Consider the following 21,118-nt stretch of genomic DNA (forward strand, 5'->3'; position numbering starts at 1 on the left):
ATGCAAGTAACAATCACATACTACTGTGCAGCTTTACCGGCCGGACCCCCCTCCGGTCTCTGCCGAATTCCTGATGCAGCCCATGCCTGACACACCATAGGGCAGAGTCTATAGCAGCCTTCTCCAACCTCGTGCCCTCCAGGCGACGTGACTTCATCTCCCATTATCCCCAGCCATCATGGCCAATAGTCGGGAATGTTGGGAGTTGTAGTCCAACCTGGACACCAGGTTGGGGAAGGCTGGTCTACACAGACAACTGAGCATATTGTTGCGCTCCCACTTTTGCTGGCATTTTCGGCTTCAATATAATATAATATAATATAATATAAAACATAGAAGAAACTACATCTACCAGCATTGTTTTCGTACTGTCTTACTCCTGTACCACAGCCATGTTGCCGCAATGCGCTTTGGAATTTGTAGTCTTAATGTCTCGTCGAAGCATCACCGTCATCTCATTAACATAGAGATAAGACAAATTAGAGTAACTCATCTCATTATCTAGATAGGAAACTGCCGAATGTACACAGGAAGCAATATTTCAGTCTCTCCCAGGTGGAAGTAAGAGCCGCCTAAAGAAATCAATGGAGATAAATCCAGCGTTTTACCATAGTCGTGATTGGGCAGCCGCGAATTTATTCAGAAGCAAAAAATAGTTATTTCACATTTTAAAACTTGTCCTGCTACTCCCGATACAGTCCAGTCGTACAGGGGCGGCGTGGGGAGAGACACCTGTTTCTAGGTGTGTGCGTGTGTTTTTGACAGGCCTGCGGTATGGTCCGCTTTTAATGTGGCAGATTAGAGAGGAGGATGAGGCTGGCTTCAATTTCCATCCCAAAATCCAATATATAACACATGCATCAGGTTGCAGCAAAACGTCGAGGCGACTTACATTGCCTGCCTCGCAGCCCAAATACACCTCTCAGTTGCGCACAGATTACCTGTTTACTGACATGCAGGCAAAAGCCTTGGACTTTTTAAAGGGCCGGAAGTTGAGCTCTGCGTATTAGTCTACTCGTTGTCTATCCTAGTTAGAGAGTCCCCCGCGCGAGTCTGGTTGCAGGAAGGAAGTTGAAACAGAACTACAACTACCACCATACCGCGCGGCTGAGGGTGTCGCGAGGAGCGCATGCGCAGGGTGCTTCCCCCCCCCCCGTTGCTATGGGAGCCCACGGCAGGGCAGCTGTCAGGGCGAGGCTTCGTATTGCTCCGCTCTCCTTTTGTTCTTCCGCGGCGACAGCGACGTTTTGGCGGGTGGCGCTGTCCTTTCCCGGCCGTGGTCGCCCCGGCGGCAGTATCTCGCTGCAATGGTGGCCGCAGCGTTTCGTCGGGCCTGCTAGCGGTGCTTCGGGCGGCGGCGGCAACGGGGCCTTCGCCTGGGGTGATGTCGCGCCCCCAAATCATCCACAGCGGCCATTTCATGGTGTCGGAGCCTCACGCCGACCCAGATCCAGACCCCAACGCCGAGGCGGCGCTGAGCCCGGCAGGCCAAGCCGCGCCACGGCGGCCGGGGCCGTGCGTGGCGGAGCGAGTGAGGAGGGCCGGCTCGGGGTGCAAGGTCACGGCGGCGAAGGCCGACGATGGGGGCCAGCTGGGCCCAGGGGCCAGGTACGACTTCGACACGGTGAGCGAAGGCACGTGCCTGGTCTACCGCTACGGGCCGCGGAGCAGCGGAGCCCTCAACATCGACGCCTCCCTCACCAAGCTCTTCGAGTGCATGACGCTGGCCTACAGGTGAGGAGCGGAGGGGACGGGTGGCCCCGACTCGGCGCAGCGGGCCGCGTGTGCGGGGCGGGGAGGAAACACGAAGAGGTTCTCCCGGATGGGAAGGGCGCTTGGTCTGGTGGCCGCCAGCCGCCCGCACCTGCAGGCATTCATTGATGCGCCAGGGCCCGCCCCCCCTCGAAGCTGCCAGGGCCCGGAGTGCAGTGGTCCGCCTCTGGCGAGAACTGCAGCGCGACCAATTGGCCGATCAACCCCTTGATATTTTTGTTGTTTATTCGGTCAGTCGCTTCCGACTCTTCGTGACTTCATGGACCAGCCCACGCCACAGCTTCCTGTCGGCCGTCGCCACCCCCAGCTCCCCCAAGGTCGAGCCCGTCACCGCCAGAATATCATCCATCCATCTTGCCCTTGGTCGGCCCCTCTTCCTTTTGCCTTCCACTTTCCCTAGCATCAGCATCTTCTCCAGGGTATCCTGGCCAGGGTAGCCAGCCATGCTACGGCTATCGGGATGGCCGCATGCCTCTGAACTTGGAGGCTAACGGCCATTCAGTGAAAAGTGGGAGGAGTGGCGGAGGTGATCTTTCCTCCTCCTGTTCTGCATTTTGGCTAGACAGGATTTTTCACCCGTCCAGCTGGGGCTCTACTGAGTGGAAGGGAAAGAGGCCAGGGAGACCTGGGGATATGGTGTAAGCTGGCCTCCCCAGCCCCCTCTGGCACGCCCCTTTTCCCTCCTCTCTGAGGTTGCCCTTGCAACCTTGGAGAGGCGGCTGGCACAGTTCTCTTCATGCTGGGTGCAACAGGGAGGGGAGCTTGGATTCCTGTCTCCAACATCAGATCCAGGAATCTAAAGTATCCTATGACACACACACACACCTCCGACTCTGTCTAGGGACCACAGGATGGCGCCATCCATGCTTTTTTCACCTTAACTCACTGCAGGCAGTACCCTCAACATATACTTGGCCACTGAGCCTAGCTGTCCCCCGCTTAAGCTTGGCACACAAGGCAAGCATCCACCTCACTCACCACTAAGACCGTCCCTGATCTTGGGGTAGCTTTTGGCTACCTTTTTAGTCAATGTATGGCCTCATCTAGTTGGGTTGTGCCCACCTTTGATAAAACACAAGGGTTCAGTCTCTTTCTGAGAATGTCCATATACAGCCACTGATTTACAAAAATTACTGCTGTTTTACTGCTGACCAGCTGCATCCACACTTTCCTTGCTACTTGTCAAATACTAACAAGTGGCATTTACTTTGTACATTATTAAGGTGGGCAGGACATTAGTGGCTCTACTGCCACGGACTAGAGCACATACACAGAGAGAAGGGGTATGGTGGTACTGTTCTTATAAATAGGGGAGGAGTGGAAGTCACGGAGTGGTGGTGGGGGAAGTGGCCTGCCTAATTAATTTAAAACAGGTGGGGAATGTGTGGCCCTCCAGATGATGTTGGAGTTCAACTCCCAGCATACTTCACCATTGGCTATGCTGGCTAGGGCTGATGGGAGTTGTATCCCACCAACATCTGGAGGACCACACATTCCCCACCAATGCTTTAAAAGGTAGGTCCAGCCTACCTAGTTAGTATTATATTTGAGTCTTAGTTTTTAACCTTTTACTTGCACTTGGTTAATGGAAAACAGTGGAACTATTTAGAAAAAGTCACTAGTGTCCTCTGTCCATTAAACGGTATTTTTTCTAACTTGTCTTCTAAAGACAAACTAGAAAAAATTACCCATTTTAGAAATGCTTAATTCTCTGATAATATGTTTGTTGTTTATTTGTTCAGTCGCTTCCGACTCTTTGTGACTTCATGGACCAGCCCACGCCACAGCTTCCTGTCAGCCATCGCCACCCCCAGCTCCCCCAAGGTCGAGTCCGTCACCTCCAGAATATCATCCATCCATCTTGCCCTTGGTCGGCCCCTCTTCCTTTTGCCTTCCACTTTCCCTAGCATCAGCATCTTCTCCAGGGTATCCTGTCTTCTCATTATGTGGCCAAAGTACTTCAGTTTTGCCTTTAATATCGTTCCCTCGATTGAGCAGGCTGGCTTTATTTCCTGGAGTATGGACTGATTTGATCTTCTTGCAGTCCAAGGCACTCTCAGAATTTTCCTCCAGCACCACAGTTCAAAAGCATCAATCTTCCTTCGCTCAGCCTTCCTTATGGTCCAGCTCTCGCAGCCATAGGTTACTACGGGGAAGACCATTGCTTTAACTATGCGGACCTTTGTTGTCAGTGTGATGTCTCTGCTCTTAACTATTTTATCAAGATTTGTCATTGCTGTCCTCCCAAGAAGTGAACGTCTTCTGATTTCCTGGCTGCAGTCAGCACCTGCAGTAATCTTTGCGCCTAGAAAGACAAAGTCTGTCACTGCCTCCACGTTTTCTCCCTCTATTTGCCAGTTATCAATCAAGCTGGTTGCCTTAATCTTGGTTTTTTTTAGGTTTAACTGCAACCCAGCTTTTGCACTTTCTTCTTTCACCTTCATCATGAGGTTCCTCAGCAGCTCCTTGCTTTCAGCCATCAAAGTGGTATCATCTGCATATCTGAGATTCTTAATGTTTCTTCCAGCGATTTTAACTCCAGCCTTGGCTTCATCAAGCCCAGCACGTCACATGATGTGTTCTGCATACAGGTTGAATAGGTAGGGTAGAGATTGCCAAAACAAAAGCTACATTGCCCCGTGCCTTGAAATGGCAGAAGCTTAAGCATCACTTCACAAAAATAAATGCTTGCTAAGCCGCCTTGGGCTCCTGTGAAGGGGTGTTTTCACCCATGATATCAAAAACATATTTTGCATTTCTCTTAAGCACAATACCAAGTTAAAACCTAGAATGTGTATTCCAATTCAGAAGGGCTCTACTGCTTTTTATCCCACACTAAAAGCTTTTACTCGTGAGCACAGTGTGAGGGAGGTTCAAAGTCTCTGGGTAGTATCCAGTGTTAGTTCTGTGTAGAGTAGACATATTGAAATGAATGGGACTTAAGTTAATTGTGACAAACTCAAGTCTTATTCATTTCAGTGGGTCTGCTGTATGTAGGACTAACATTGGATACTACCCTCTGTGTGAAAACAGAGTAGCAGGGAGGGAAAAAAGACATTTTACTGTCAGAAACATTTTAGTCAATTGAAACCAACAAATCCCAGCTCTATAGAGTGTGGCTTTTTAATGTATTTGTTACAGAAACACATACTATTATATTATATTGTATTGTATTATATCTAATAATAATTACAACAATAATCTTATATAAGGAATCCCAACACTATTTAAAGTATGCATGTTTTGACCTGAGTGTGGAGCTTTGTATGGCATGGCCACAAGAGTGGCCAACCTGGAACAGGCAACAAGAGTTTGTGCATAGCTGGACAGGAGAAGGCGGCTTGGGTGTGACATAGAGTTGGGCCTGGTTCTCTAGCATTACGCTACTACTTGCTCCCTGGCATAGTAGACTAGTAGCATATGGGAGTGGTTTGCATACGTGCACTCCATATAGAAGTGGCACTAACTCAAACTTTGGACTTGTGAGCCACTTGCTAGGTGGGTGGGGAAAGGCTGCCTATCGCTGTGTCACCAAATCATGTGGCATTACCATATCTTCTTGCTTAGTCCGTATCTCTGACCCATGCAAATTCTTTTTTGGTGTTCTTGTTTCTTCTGGCTTCAGCATCTCTCAAATCCTGCCTGACTTGTTCAATAAACAGTCAAGCCCTTAATCTTTAAAAACATCTCTCAGGTCAGATCCCTTGGATGTTTGGAAGTGATAGAAAGTCTTAAATGATCGTGTAATGCCTTTATTCATCTTGGTCCATATCCATATCATAGTCTTAAGATGATATGGAAGAGGAGGGTTTGCAGATATTCATATTGGGCTCTCCTCCTCCATATCATCTTAAGATTCTGACCATTGCAAACACCCTGACTACAACATCCAGTCAGTGTTTCCGCTACTCCTACGTCTTGCCTGATGAAGAGATCTGGAGATCTTGACAGCTTGCACATTTTTGTGACCTTAATAAGGATCACAAAAGCCTTAATAAGAGTATTACGCTATGGATTTTGGCATTTTTCTTACGGCCAAAATGGCTGCCTTTGTTTCTTAAATAATAGAAGTTTCTATATGACAGGATGGGTAGATAGTTGTCACGAGACGAGACGGGTGTCTCCATGAGAATGGAAGGAGATGGAAGGAGAAGCCAATTGTAGCTCACCTGGATTTTTCAAGGAGCCGGCTTTGCTCCGTGCAGGGCTCCACGAGCAAATATATTGCTCTAGTAAAAGTCACTTCACAGAAGATACTTCTGGGTAGGGTGAAGAGGTTGGAGTGAACATCATTTGACTGGCAGGGGCTGCTCAACCAATAAGAGAGGTTCTCTCCCCTTTCTCCTTTGAGAATAAGGGAGGCTCTCCTGCATTCAGAGGACAAGCCTCATTGACTACAATGGGAGTTACTTCTGAGTAGACACTAATTGGTTTTTGTTGGGAAACACAGGGGGGACAAGAACAATCTCCTCCTCTTTCTCTCCCCGCCCATTCCTTAAATAAACAATCCTTTCCAGAACACAGTGATCTAGCTGCCCTCCTGCGATCAATCAAAGCTTCGACATTAAGGCTCTCTAAATGCGTTATTTCCATTCATGGGAATCTCCGTGCGCATTTCGGGAACAAGCCTCATTTACCACAATGGGAGTTACTTCTGAGTAGACACACATGTGTTTTTGCTGGGAAAGACAGTGAGGGGAAAGAAAGGAAGGGGAAACCAGCCCCCTTTCTAACCCAATGCTGCACAGGAATGAAGGTCTGAATTAGTTACTCCCGAAGGAAAGAAGCCAAGCAAGGGAGAATTACAGCTTGGAGATAGCACTCCTTTAGGGAATTAGTGCTTTAAAATGTGGTATTTCAATTGGGGGGTTTCTGGTGTGTGCATTCAGGGGACAAATCTCATTGACTACAATGGGAGTTATTTCTGAGTAGACACTAATTGGTTTGTGCTGGGAAACAACCCTTAACCGGAGTGCCCGTAAAAAGCGCCCCGCTGGGCAGGGCTAGCATTCCTGAGGTAAATGCGGGGGTTGGGGCACACAGCAACTATACCTTGGAGAACCTGACTTAAAGAACAGAATCGGACTTTAAGCAGTCCCAGGAAATCCGTTTTTTCCCTGATAAGCTCCAGGGTGGCTGCTGCATGGCCACGATGCCCTGTATCCCTAATGACCTCCAAATGCAGCCAGCTTGGAGTAAATCACTCATGGAAACACCCCCCCAGGACACTTTTGAAGTAATTAGTATACCATGATCCAAGCTCCTGCCACCCCAATAATATAAATGTAATATCAAAGCACTATCACAGCGAGGGGATACCAGAAAGTTCACCAACAATGTTCAATGCCTGTAGTTTATCCCCTTTCCCATTGAACGGTTAGACTACATCAGAACTTACAGATCTCTCTAGACAGGGCATGTATTTCTGCCCATGCCTCCCTTTATCTTCCTAATAGAGTTTTCTTGTGAAATCTTGTGCACGGTTTTAATGAATAAGATAAGGCATAGTCTGGAGTGCATAAGTCCAGATTTAACTGTTATCTGTTATTTTTTCTAGGAATTTGTTGAGAATGAAGTCATGCCCTGAAGTTTTGGAATTAGCTGGCTGTATTTTTTGTTTTCAGTATTTCTGAGTAGTAGAAGAGAGGCAAGTTGAGCAATGAACCAAGCTACCTAGGGGAGTTATGAAATTTTCTTTCATGGAGATTTCCATAGAGAGGCTGAATAGGCAACTATGGAATGTTTTAAATGACCATTACTGGATTCACACGATTATGCTAATTAGGAAGCTCATGACTAGCATGCATAGGGAGGGGAAAGAAGCTGTGGTGCCTTATTCTCCCTCCATGATTGTGCATATCTGCCCTGTGCCTCAAGGCAGAAGTTGGACTAGATCAGGGATGGAAAACCTTCAACCTGCTGGCCATATATGGCACAAAAAACAAAACACCCCTATTCTGATACTCTGTGCCAAACAGTATATCCACCTTTGGCCTAAATGACCTGTGGGTGTTTGTTTTTAGTTTTTATAAGTGATTGAAATGAAAAATGCTACACTGCAACAGCCTGTATTTACTTGAGAGTGCCTTTTCCCAGCAGTGTTCAGCACTTAGTTTTAACATCTAGGATCTGTGAATTAAGTAGCTGTACACAATACTCCTATCCTGATCCTGCTTCTAGACAAGGTTTTTATTGTGCAATTGACCTGCCTCATTCATGGAATTTTATGGGGGTCCAGACGTTGTTCTCTCCAGTTAGTAGCCCTCCTGTGTTTTCCTACAGCTGCTTCTATCTTTTTTCTCACCACAAAAAAAGTCTATTAAAGAGGGAAAGATGGAATAGCTGCACAGTGCCTTTTGATTGGTAGCTCTGGAAGCAGCCATGGATTCCGATCTGTCCCTCTTTGTTTTTCACAGAGTTGCTCAGTGAATCAGCTGCCAGGTTTGAAGTGTTATGGAGTAGAGTGCAGGGGGTTGGTCAGAGAATGTACTCCATTACACTTGGCATGTGGATCTTCATGTGGGATGTTTGTGCACATTCACATGAACCTCAGAAGGGCAGGATATCAGTCTGTATTGCTATTGATTAGACAGGGTGAGTGAGTGGTATGCAAGCTGCTAATTTCAGGACATAGTCCTGAGGGGATGTTGGCTTGTTATGTTTAATAATTACCCTGCCAGGTACAGCCTTTGGGTGGCAGGTGATGTTAGTGAGATTAAGTGGCTGGAAAGTGATGCTACACGCATTATAGATGAGGCGCTGTTTTTCTTTTAGTGGTGAAGGGAAGAAACACCTCCCTCTATTTCTTTTTCATCATTTGGGCTAACTAAATTTCTCTGTTGGAAAGAAATGCTTTGGGTTTCTAATGGCAAAACACAAATCAGTCAAATAAATGTGTTTTAAATTATGCACATACTGTATTTCTGCAGAATAATTAAGTTAAGTTTCTGTCTACTAGCACATACTTTTTAAACGCAAGATTGTCTCTTTTTTTAGATACATCAGAAAAACAGGAAGGTGGTTTACACAGAGAGCCATATTCTAGGAACAGAGCTTCTGTGGTGAACATCTTATACCTGTTCATGGGCTGCATTTGGGCACCATGTCAAGGCACGAGCAAGCATGCTAGTGTACACTGTTCAATTGCTCCCACATGGCTCCTCCTGCCAGCAGGAGCAGCTCAGGCCAGAGAATCTCTGTCCATTGTTTATTTAACGTGACATCTGAACCGGGATCTCTGGCTTGTTCCTCTCCTGACAAGCCAAACTCATAAGCCAGGATTTATTCTTGGCAGGGGTAGCCAAGCAGGAGCAATCACGCAGCAGGTACCACCATGCTTGCTCATTCACAATAAGGCAGAATTCTAAAGAATTCTGGTTTATTGTTATGTTGAATACAGCCCATAGTCTCCTGTTGTCTTCTGCACTTATAACCCTGCTGCTTCTCACCTGTGCATCTATCTCCTTTCTCCCTCAGTGTGCCCTAAAATCCAAAGTTGAGGAGGAACCAACCATCCCATGTCAGGTCCCAAATAAAGCTTGTACACTGAGTAAATCTTTGCAAAAGGTGAACATTTGCATACATTTTATTACTTGTTTTTGAGTTCAGAATTTACACACCCACCCTTTATCGGCACAGAATAGGAATGTCTGTGGCTATATAGACGTGCTTTTTGGAGAGATGTTTCTGCCCACTGTGGTTTGGGGCTTTCTTGCTGTGCTTTGGTTTGTTGTCTAGTCCACTGTTCTCTTGAAAAACAGATATACTTGGTAATAAAAGAACTTTGTTTTACTTTTGCCTTTTTGTTTGTAGTGGGAAAATTGTCTCTCCTAAATGGAAGACCTTCAAGGGGCTGAAGTTGCTACAACGTGACAAGATTCGGCTCAATAATGCCATCTGGAGGGCCTGGTATCTGCAGTGTGAGTAGCTTGGAACAGGGTGAAGGGCTTAATCCAAAGGGCACCTCTTTTCTGTAAGGGAGTAAGTATTCTCCATGAACTTTGCAGCCAAAGAGAGTATTTTGTGCAGAATGATGGACCGCAAGCAAAACTTTTTGCTGACAGAAGTTACATATTTCAGTGATTCTGGATTTAAAACTCACAAGCACTATCTTCCCATTTGATGGCTGCTGAGATTGGAGTAGGTTCCAGCCAGTCAGGAAGCATCCTTGCAGTTTTGGTCTGCCTGAAACAGCACTGGAGTTCACGGCTCTTTCTGTTTCATTCTGGACACAGATGTGGAGAAACGGCAGAACCCTGTGTGCAGTTTTGTGACTCCACTGGAGTGCAGCGACATAGATGAGCATCGCAAGCCTGAGGTGAGCAGGGCCCTTGATCCTTTCTGACTGAAGGAGATACCATAACCTACCTTCTTTGACTCTTCCTAACTGACCCCTTGGTGCATCTTTATTTGGCAGGCTGTCATCATGGAGGGAAAGTACTGGAAACGCCAAATTGGGGCTGTTATTAGGGAATATCAGAAATGGAGGAAATTCTACCATACCCAGGTAAGTTTCTTCTCAAGCAAAATGTACTTCATATTGTCCCCTTTCAACCCCAGATTACATTTTCCACCCAAGCTGGGTCCTTACAGTTCTCGTTAGTGCCACCCAAGGGAGCCAGTAACCTTATGAGGCCTTGAGACCCTTAGATCTTTTCAAGAAGATGGCTTCTCTAGACTCTTGCCACCACAGGACCATGGTAGATTGCAACTGGTGGTCATGAGAAGACCTGGCATTAGACTTATAAGCAGAGTATCCTTCTATCCAGCTCTGATAGGTGCCTTTGCCCACAGACTCATGTCCCCGGCTGCTGCAATTCATCCTCTTGCCCTCTTTGACTTGCACAAAGACACACACTGATCATACAGCCATTCTCTCTAATCACAACTGCCTGTGGTGGCTCATTGAGGCCCCTGGTGTTTTGATTGAGCTAGCTATGGCTTTCTTCCCACTAAGTATAGTCATTTTAGCTTTCTCAGAAATCTGTCCTAATCCTAACCATCCTGTTTTTGTTTTAGGCCCAAAAGAAGATGGATAAACCAGTCTGTGGACCTACTCAGGTGCTATTTTAATGCTCTTATTTAGACTTGTCCTACAGTATACCATACAAATTCCCTTCCCCGTATGGCTGGAACTAGGAAAAAGATGGGAGGTTGTCTGCAGTCACTCAGCATTCCAGCCTTTCATCTGAGTGTGCCCAAGGCTGTACTGGAGTTTATAGCAGTTTCTCCTCTATTCTGTACAGGAAGTAGGTGATGCTGTTCCAGGGTTGGAGCAGAACAGTGAAACAGCAAGTGGAAGCCCCATGGAGCTCGACCCCTTGGATGATCTGAATGCATTACTGGACACCATCTTCTCCAGCCGCAACCCCTATGGTGGCCCCAACCTACGTGGCCTTGGTAAAAGGCCTTGCTTTGTGCCCATTCCATTTATCCTTGGGATCTGCCCCTTTCTGCCAAAAAACCTCATTTTTAAGTCTTCAGCGGTGCCCCTAGGGATTTCTATTGAAACCTCTCTTCTTAATGCCTAGGAGGTATTGAGCCTTTCCATATAAGTAACTCCATATAAGAACTTGTCCCTGGTTTCTATGGGTTGTGTGATGACAGACAATACTTTGCCATGAAACAGAATGGCCAGTGAATTATATCCCTTCTAATTTTGTGCCCTCAGCTCACCAGGGTAATGCAGACATGATCCAGCCCACTCTGACCCAGCTGCATCCCATCTTTGGCGAGGAGTTTATGGACACCTTGGATCCTGCTCATGGTAACAACACAGAATCATCACATTCATATGGGTAACTTGAGCCCAGTGGTCTGGTGGGGCATGCCATAGAAAAATATGTGCATCTTTTGCATGGCTTCTTAGGACTGCTTCATATAAGTTTTAATTATGTACCCATACTGTACACACTTAAAAGTATCACATTTGTATTCCAAAATGTGTGCAGTATGGATGCAGGCTGCTGGGATCTCCTGATGGGCTGCAATTCCCTGTGGTGTGTATCTATGTGGGAAAACATATTTTCCCAAAATAACGTGTGCGTTGACCCGTAGATTCCTCAGAACTGTAGCATGCATGTTTTATAAAAATAAGTTTCTAACTCATGATTTGGGAGAAAATTGAGAAAATGTGGTATGTCACCAAGGCCCCCAAACCAAATACAAATAATTTCTGGCTTTTTTTTTTAATGAGTTGATCCCCAGATTATCAGAGGCCGACTTGTGACCACAAGAAGAAATAATATCAAAGCTCTAGGTCACCTAAGCTAGCTGGAAGCTATAGCTGGTGAGATGAGACTGACTGCCCTTTCCAACCTGTCACTGAGTGAACATTCTAGCTCACACAAGGCCAGCACAGAATGGTGCTGAAGATTTACAGAAGTACAAAAAAATTTTGGGGAAAAAAACCCTATGGGGGAGAACCCCCAAAACAGCCCAGTGAGGACTGAACATGCTCAGTGATTACCAAATGCTAAATGACTGGGAATGGGAGACAGAAAAGAAAGCAGAGAGGGAATTGAATTATTCATCCTGGAAAGGGGCAAGGTTCTTCTTCTCATTGTTTTTCTCTTCCTTCCAATTTGCTCTCTCTCTCTTCTTTTGCCTGAACTCTTAACAGGCAGCCTGGCTAACTCTCTCTCTCTCCACCTGTCATGACTTCCAGTGGTTCAGCCTTGCTTCTTGTGTCACTTCTATTTCTTCTGACTCCTTTGAACTCCACTTACCTATTCCAACAAATGCTGCCAGGAAAGGTAACTCGAACAATTGGTTGGGTTTGTTTGTTGTTTTGCACATTGCAGAGCCTAGCCTGTAATCTACAGCCTAATGTAATTCCTATTGTCCACTAGATTCAGAGGTGCAGCTTGCAAAGACTGTTTGGAATACGTATGATTAGGACAATTTCAGGTTAGAGTAGAAAATGTCATGTAAGAACATGATCTCTTTGGCCCATTTCTTCCTAAATATCAGGACAGCCTCATATTTAAGACTAGGACTGATGTGGTCACTATTTCGGCATCAAATGAATTTGGAATGGGGTTGAGATCTAGGTATCACATGCATTTGTAGCACCAAATCTGGTGACTGACTTTAGGATATTGAGAATTTCCATTCTATAACATTCTTTATATCTGTGCTGTGCTTGTCTGCATACTACAATGTCTCTCCAGCCCCCCCCCCATTTTCTGATCTAGCCAGGCAAAATTCTATGAAACTGTTGTCATTCCCCCCTCCCGCCCCCCCAGCCCCGTTTCACAGGAAAAATAAAGTAGGCGAATTAATCTTGTATGAATTCTTCTGTTGCAAAATCTTGTTTGCAACATTTGTAGTCTCATAATTTGTGGTTGCGGGTTTAGCATAATATATCCTCAACCTGCTTCAGTCAATCCTGCCACTTATGAGCCTGAAATAAGCAATCCCCACCTGCAAATTCCTCCTGTTCTTGACTTAAGCTTCTCTGTCCGGTGGTTCTGTTGAATTCTCTTGAATCTTAAATATCTCGTCCCCTTCCTGTTCCAGCCATCTGTTCAAATCTCCTTGGATACCAGCAAGCGTTGCCTATTTGTATGGTGAAATCCTGGATGATTCCTTCCTTCAGACCTATCAGCCAATTCTCTTCATTTTTGTTCTTTGTCTCCCTAACCTCAACCATCTACCTTTCAGCCCTTGCTTCTTTTTTTCCACAGAGTTCATCACTTCTTGTCGTTCTCAGCCTACAGTCCAGGTAAGGAGGCACAGTTTATTCAGCAGCTCACTTCCTACTCCTGGGCTTCTCCAGGCCCTGGTGCTTGCCGCAAAGAATGGTCCATGACTACTTTTGGGATATGAAGGGCCTTTTATTGGCTTTGCAAAAAGCTGGGCTGTGGGAGCTCTCCCAGTCGTGACTTCAGTTTGGGTCTGTATGATTACCAGTGCAGCTGCTTCCAGGTGGACTGCACCCTGAACCCTGGAATTGGGGGTCAACTCACTCCTCCTTTTCCCATTTTAGACTCCTGTACTGCTGACAGAAGCTACTGTCTTGGGCCCATGTGACTCAGATGCCCTCCCGTTTGTCCCTGGCACCAAAGAACTCCCGTTGCCTGAAGAATCTCTCCTACCCATTCCCATCTCCTTGGATGTGGAGCTACCTACACCCCTGAATGGACAGCAGACCTTCCTGCCATTCTTCCCCACTTCTCCACTGAGGATCAGCCCTCCTCCACCTTCTCCTCCCATCTTGCATATGCAGCCTCAAACCACCTTGGTCTTCTCTGTCATCACACACACAGGATCAGGGGAAAAACCCTCGCAGTCCCCACCTGGGGGCACTTTTGCTATGCCAACCTCTGCTCCCACAGCCAAAGGTGGGAGGTGCAGACAGCTGCAACGGATTGCTCCCGCACCCTCCTCTAGTTACCAGCAAGCTACTCCCAGTGCCTCCCTCACCCACCTACTTACAACTGGTATGTGGCTCCCAGGATGGGCTCTATATATGGAAAAGTGGGGTGGTGCTGACAGACTATGCAAGGCCATTGCTTGGGGGACATGAGGCTTCTCTGGGTCCCTATGTTTGGACTTTAAGGCACACTGTGGGTTCCTGTAGCCTTGTCCTGCCTGTTCTGTTGTAGTCTTCTTATTCCCAAATCTTAGACTATTATCAGCTCAAACTCTTCATCTCTGTTAGCCTCGAAGAAGATTGGAAAGGATTTTTTTAGGAGTCTCACTAGAATCAAGTTTTGGAACCCCTCATTTAGGCAGTTGCATGCGCTATAATCTTTACTGTGCAGAGTTATCTGAAGCCAGCATTTAATTTTATATGGAGCAATTGAAACAAAATGAAAAGTATGGTTGGGGAGATTGCTTTCAGTAGATCTGTTGCTGTAAGGCTGGAAAAGTATCAATGGCTCAAGCTTACATGCATTAAATAGCAACACCTGCATTCCCTTCAGTGGATTGAGGGTTTGGGCGTGCAAAGACAATGTGTGTGTTATGCACTGACTAGTCCACAGTTAATTTTGTAAACATGTGTCAAAGCAAAAGTTCCATTTAGTTTACATATCCTAATCTAGATTTAAGGCTAGCATGTATATGGTTGCATAAAGATGTATATACTTACACATGGTGGGATTCTTGTGTTCTGAATGGCAGTACCCCAACTCCACTCCTGTACCTCTACCCAGGCTGCTTCCCCTACGTTTCTGGAGTACCTTGTTACAGTGTGTGGGAACGGTGATTTGAAAAAGGAAAGAAAAAAAATCTTCCTGTGTCCAGATTCCTGCTTTGATCCCCTCCTTGCTTCTTTGGAGTGTGGTTTAAGCTGGTAGTTGTGTTGAAGGAGGCAGACTGAACCATGTAAATAATGCTCAACTATATATGTTAAATGTTTTTCCAAAGACTATCGAGTTAAAAAAAAAAATGAAATGAAAGCTCCTTGAGATGCAAGGCTCATTGTTAATGACACATTTAACTGGCTTTTTAAAATGATAAAACTTTTAATCCCCCCCCCAATTTATTTCTAGCCCACTGAAACCACAGGTGGGCACAGTCTTTCCTGCCACAATGCAGAACAGGACTGTTGTGCCTTTTTGTAGTAGCTTTGAGGGGGAGAGGTGTCAACAACTGTTGCTTCTTCTAACAAGGAAGCAGTACAGGGGCAGAAGCTGCAGCTACAGAACATCCTCCTCCATCCCATTTATGTTCTTCTCTTAAGGGTCAGATTTCCTGTCTATAGCTGACACAAGGAGTCATTGTCAGGCAGAGTGGTTCATACAAGAAGGGTAGGGGAAACTAATGGCGGGGAAGCCGGACCTCCTAGGTATGTTTTGGAAGGGATCCTCTGTGGCAAGGATGCTCATTAGCTGCTGTGTTGGGTAAGGTGTCACTCATTTAAGTAGTGACCCCTGGCATATATTTTCAAGTATAGTTGGTGGGATTTCATAGAGCAGCGTGGTTGATTAAGTAAATTAAAGTAGATCTACCCCATTCTAAAGTAGTTCATTAGTGAGCCGCTAAATTGAACCTGTGCAGTTACAAGGAGTCGGGGATGCTGTTCCCTGGTAGAGCTCTTGAGCCAGCCAAGCACTGCACAGGGGGAGTACATAACACAGACCAGGGAGGAAAAAGACCAAGAAAGAACTCTCTCCCTCTTTCATCTCTAGGTCCTGCCCCACTGCCCCTCACTCCAGTCATGAACTCTGCGCAGGTAAGGAAACTCCTCAGCCATGTTCTGGAAAGGGTAGGACTGAGCAATCCAGGCTCTGCTACCTTCCTTCTGCTGGGAGGCCTCCAGTATAGAGCCTTTTTGCCAACTTGGATTGACAGAAATGATTTATTTCCATATACTTCATGACTCCTTTTTCGTAAGCCTGCTTATCCTCTCCCACAGGTGTGTGGCACCTCAAAGCTTCCTGCTAATGTCATACTGAGCTCAGTCTCTGCAACAGAGAAGTCTCCTCTGCCAGCCGCTGATGCCGCCTTCCCTGACACTGGTAAGCAGGCTAGGGAGGGTGTGAAAGCTTCTCTTTTTAGCATCTTTTTTATCTCATCTGCACTCACTGGATTAGTCTATATGCCACACCAAGATGGAAATAGGACATAACATAACATAACATTTTTAAGAGGGAACTCACCTACCCTATTTTGGGAATCTTCCAGGTGCCAAAATGAAGGAGAGAGCTGAGGACAAGACTCTGTGCAATCCCCAGGAAATGTACAAACACTACACTGCCAAGGTAATAGGAATGCCACCTCACCCACATGCCACACATACTCACACATTGGGAGATCATGTTTCAGAGACTGCAGCCAAGCGGTCAGGTGCCTAGTCAAGAGTTTGGCCAGTATCTGAAATCATGAGACTTGATTGTCTCTCATAGGGAAGCTGCCGATCACTTTTTACCTCCACTGACTGTGCCCGTCGTATGATCATCAGCAATGGCTTCAACACTCTTGCCAGTCTGGTGCTACCAGGGCCTGATCAGACCAATGCTAAGGTACACGTCCCCTCCATGTACCAGGGTGGGGAGCAGTACATCTTCTCTGCTGCTTGTCTTTCCAATTTGCTCTGTGGCTCCACTGAAGCCATTCCTGCTGTCTTTGTCCTGCTTTTCCATCTTGCATCTTTGCTCTGCTTCCAGCTCAGCAAAGCAGTGCTCCTGCAGAAGAGTGTGGCATACGTGGGAAGACTGCAGCAGGAGCGCCGACAAGCTCAGGAGACAGTAGAAAGACTGCGTGGTGAAATCGAAGAGCTGAGCACTGCCATTGAGTGAGTTGTGGAGTCAGCTTAAGTGGTTGTGTGGCCCTTGGATCAGGGTAAGCAGCAAAAATTAATAGACAAGAGGGGACCTCATGTGTAGAAGTTGTGCCTTTTCCCTTTCCTGCAGTACGTTCCAGCGCCAACTTCCACCTAGTGGAGCTCCTGTGTTGCCACCACAATCAGATCGGGCTTCTCAGCTTTATGAAGAGTATGTACGCCAGCGCACCTTGCAGGACTGGCGCTTCTGGCTTGTATCCCCCAGGAACAAGGCGGGGTGGCATGTGTTTGGGTGCAGTAAAAGGAACAATTTGGGGGGATGAAATTTGACATGTCCTAAAGGAATGCGGGGAGGCTTGGCTGTGTAGGTTCCTTAACCCCTTTCATCCTGCAGTTCAGCATGGTAATTAAGCCGCTGTTTGAGAGCTACATCAGAACAGTGAACACGGGCAGCATCAAGGAGTTTTGCCAGTCGGTGTTGAGCTGGTTGGAGCAGCACTGCACCCTACCCGTCTTGCGCCCTGGTATGGATCAACAGCAAAGATTCAAACTTTGCTTCTTCTCCCATGTTTCACAATGATCTTTACCTTTATTCTTTCAAAACTAAATACATGGATTGTGTACAATATTTCATCTTCCCATCTTGCTCCAGCTCAAAATGCTCTTTTGGCTTATACCTAACTAAGATACAGAGAGTGGACCAAAACTGCAACTTGTCAGTGACAGAGCCAAGATAGAGTTCCCAACCCTTGACTCCAGTTCCTTCCCCTGCCTTGCTAAGTTCCTAGAAACCATTTCCCAGCTCTTAGATAAGAATGTAAGAAGAGCCGTGCTTCAGACCAATGGTCCATCTAGTCCAGCATTCTGTTCACACAGTGGCCAGCCAGCTGTCAACCAGGAGCCCACAAGCTGGACATGAGCAGAACAGCACCCTCCCACCCATGGCCCCCAGCAACTGGTGTACATAGGCTCACTGCCTCTGGTTCTGGAGGTAGCACATAGGCATCAAGACTAGTAGCCATCGATAGCCTTTTCCTCCAGGAATTTGTCCAACCCCCTTTTAAAGCCATCCAAATTGGTGGCCATCGCTATGTCTTGTGGTAGCGAATTCCATAGTTTTAACTATGTGCTATGTGAAGAAGTCCCTCCTTTTATCTGGCCACTGGGAGTCTATGATCCATTTCATGCCTTGTAGACAAGATCCGTGGTGTCCTGACTTAAACCAAAGGCCAAGATGTGATCTTGGAGCGCTGGCTATGTATTGTTCTGAAAAATCTGGCTGGAGCTTCCGGCTGTCCTTACAATTCTGCATTCACTGCTCTGCTCCTGACACCTGCTCCAGGTGCACAAGAACCCCCTTTCTAGGGATTAAGAGAAAGCATCTGGCTTGGGGGGCCACTAATTTTTTGTTTTTTCTTTCCACAGCTATCTCTGGATCCCTCCTGCAGCTCAGCAAGATCACATCTATATTGACTCAGCCAGCCCAGTTGCCTGAACAAGCTCTGCAAGCCATATCTTGCCCTCCTTTCTGCAAAGGCAATGGCTAGGATGAAGACGGATGCCAGTAGTGAATGGATATCCTCACACTGCCCCAGGTGCTGCTAGGAACGTCAGCAGCAGAGACCTCAAACTCAGGAACTCCTTTGTCTTGCAAATAAGAGCACTCTCCTATATGATAGTATTGGGGCTGGGAATTCCAGAGCAGGGAATCTCTGGGGATTCACTTTGGTGCTGGCCACCTCTTAAGCCTCTTTCTTTTGCAGAACAAAGTGTGGACTTCAGACAACTGAGGGATGCAGAGGCATAGAGCAAGATTAAATCCTTAGACACGGGTGCCAGGCAGGGGAGAAATGGGCTCCAACAGGATCAGCATGGCCTCTATTTCCTCTGCTTTCCCACCAGAGGGCAGTAAAGTGACTTTTCTCTATATGATTCATCTAGGGATGTACGAAAGTCACCGTTTCGCGGATCTGCTTCGCGGTGGGGGAGGAGGCGCTCCATCCCTCCCCCCGGAATCGACGGGAGGGAGGCGCTCCGTCCCTCCCCCCAGAGTCCTGCCCGGCCAGCTCCGCTCTGCGGGGATTCCACAGAGCTGCCGGCCAGCTCCGCCAGCAGCCGGACATCTGCGTTCCTTATTTTTCACCATTTTAGTCTACATAAATATTTACATAGACTATTACGGCGAAAATAAAGGGGAACGCAAATAGTGTAGTGGGCACTATTTGCGTTGCTTTTTGATTCGCCATTTTAGCCTACGTAAATATTTACATAGACTAAGACGGAAAAAAATAAGGAACGCAAATGGTGGCTGCCGTAGCCGCTGCCATTTGCATGCGCATTTTTTTTTTTTACCCAGACGTGATAGGCTACGTAAGTCTTTACATAGCCTGTCACGTCTATGTAAAAAAAAAAAAGACCAGACTGCAAATGGTGGCGGCGGCAGCCAGTCAGAAGACCAACCGCCACTGGAGCCACCGCCGTCCGGAACATCCGCCCCAGGTAAGTCTCATCCCGGGGGGGATCTGTGGGGGGGTGGCAGGCCGTTCTGCCACAGATTTCGGGGGGCCGAATGCCAGTACATTCGGCCTCACCGAAAGCCATGGCGGAATTCTCCGCCATCCCTATTCATGGCTCTGTTCCTGGCTGAATTTGAGTATTTTGTGGCCAGCTGTCCTTAGGATGGGAATTTCTGCTTCACAATCTACTCATGGCTTGAGCAAAACTCCGTGCGCCCTACAGGCTAATGGCAGATTTTACCCATGCAACCATATCCACAAACCCTTCTCTAGGTAGCGATCATCCATTTCCCCTAGTTTTTCATTCTAGTTCAGATACCTTATATAGGCATTTTCAGGGCATCTGCTAGATTTCTACATGAGGGTGGAATCAGCCTTCTGGCTCAGAATTTAACATCTTAAGTTCTGCTTTGAGGGGATTTTCCCCTCAAAAGCACATCATTCTATAGCAGGAATGAAAACCTTGAGGTACAAGGGCAGTATCTTGTGAAGTAGGGACTGATTAGAACTTTTGATGGGCAAAGGCAGTCCTCTAGTACAGTCCTATAGTACAGTCCTATACATTCTGTTCTTAATGCCTTTTAGTTCACTGGGGCTTACTCCCAGGTAAATGGATATAGGATTGCAACGTGTGTGTTATGCATCCTATGCCTACTGTTCCCTAGTCCCTGCCCTTAGATCCCTCAACCCAGCTCTTACACCTCTTTCAGTTAAAGATTGAGATTAATTAAAGACTTTTTGTCACCCTCCCCCCACACCTTAAGATGAAGCACCCAAAATGGTTTTCTGCATCACCCTTGAAATGAACATGAGCTACGCTGGGGCATTGTGCTGTTGCACAACTCCTGCTCATTTCATTTCCAGGTTGTTAGAGCTTGCCCGTGAGACACCATTTGCCTATCATGTCTTATTGATACCTCAGATCCACTATCAGTGACAGCTGCCTTAGTGTATTTAATGACAGTGATGCCTGTGGGTGAAATGATCATCAGACAGGTGACAGCTTGCTTTAAGGAATATCCTACTCCATTAAACTTATTGCTGACTAAGATGTCCCATCTTGGTATTAAAAAGACTAGCAGAGAATAAGTCAACTTCATATTGCATGAAAATATCTTTCTCTGAGACTAGAAAATTGAGCTTTCAGAGACTGGAACATATTCAACCCACTTGCATGCAAGGTGTTCTTATATGTGTACGTACACACACACACACCTCTTCAGAAAGCTACATAGATGAGCTCAGGATGTTGTTGAGACCCTAGGTTGTTTTTGTTGCTCTTTTAATATATTCAATGAATGCTTTGGGCTTTCTTGTGTTCTTACTCCATTTTGTAATTTCTGTGTGATTCAGAGATGTCTCTAAAATCCATATGAGTGATCTTTGTTCACTGTTGTTGGGCTCATCTGCCTAATTTCCCCTTTTCACCATTGTACTTTCTTGAACTGATGATTTATATAGACAACCACCACCACTGTTCCTCTTCTCTCCTTTTTTACACTTTTATAGAGTTGTATTTTTTATTGCTGCTATTACAGGTTTTAAACAAATCACATTTTTGTATTGACTTTGTTGAATCATTGCTTCTGAAGGTGTC

The 21,118-nt window shown here is 46.4% G+C and overlaps 1 protein-coding gene across 3 annotated transcripts; it reads left to right on the top strand.

Moving 5' to 3' along the window:
• The first annotated feature begins 1,091 nt into the window (after nt 1-1,091).
• LOC146358132 (MLX-interacting protein-like) lies at nt 1,092-21,071 on the top strand. 3 transcript variants are annotated; one of them, XM_084803860.1, is made up of 17 exons: nt 1,094-1,734; nt 9,586-9,692; nt 10,008-10,090; nt 10,190-10,279; nt 10,792-10,833; nt 11,019-11,172; nt 11,444-11,539; nt 13,461-13,498; nt 13,763-14,216; nt 15,912-15,955; nt 16,139-16,241; nt 16,408-16,484; nt 16,629-16,745; nt 16,890-17,017; nt 17,136-17,259; nt 17,400-17,529; nt 18,431-21,071. In XM_084803860.1, the coding sequence occupies exons 1-17, from the start codon at nt 1,130-1,132 to the stop codon at nt 18,550-18,552; spliced, it is 2,514 nt and encodes an 837-aa protein (XP_084659986.1). In that variant the 5' UTR covers nt 1,094-1,129; the 3' UTR covers nt 18,553-21,071. The 3 variants fall into 3 exon arrangements, with proteins under 3 accessions (XP_084659977.1, XP_084659986.1, XP_084659996.1); XM_084803851.1 differs by having other exon boundaries at nt 1,092-1,734; nt 16,629-17,017; XM_084803870.1 differs by lacking the exons at nt 13,461-13,498; nt 13,763-14,216 and having other exon boundaries at nt 1,095-1,734; nt 16,629-17,017.
• The last annotated feature ends 47 nt before the right edge of the window (nt 21,072-21,118 follow it).

This window comes from Heloderma suspectum, chromosome 1 (genome assembly GCF_057233095.1).
Source record: "Heloderma suspectum isolate Gila_16-S chromosome 1, 16-S_ref, whole genome shotgun sequence".
NCBI classification, from domain to species: domain Eukaryota; kingdom Metazoa; phylum Chordata; class Lepidosauria; order Squamata; family Helodermatidae; genus Heloderma; species Heloderma suspectum.

What these genes read in the sequence shown, in the direction of transcription:
- LOC146358132 (XM_084803851.1), top strand. Translation starts at nt 1,130, where the DNA reads ATGCGCAGGGTGCTTCCCCCCCCCCCGTTGCTATGGGAGCCCACGGCA. An exon ending in ATGAGCATCGCAAGCCTGAG is followed by an intron (nt 10,091 to 10,189) that starts GTGAGCAGGGCC and finishes TTTATTTGGCAG; the next exon opens with GCTGTCATCATGGAGGGAAA. An exon ending in CCCCAACCTACGTGGCCTTG is followed by an intron (nt 11,173 to 11,443) that starts GTAAAAGGCCTT and finishes TTGTGCCCTCAG; the next exon opens with CTCACCAGGGTAATGCAGAC.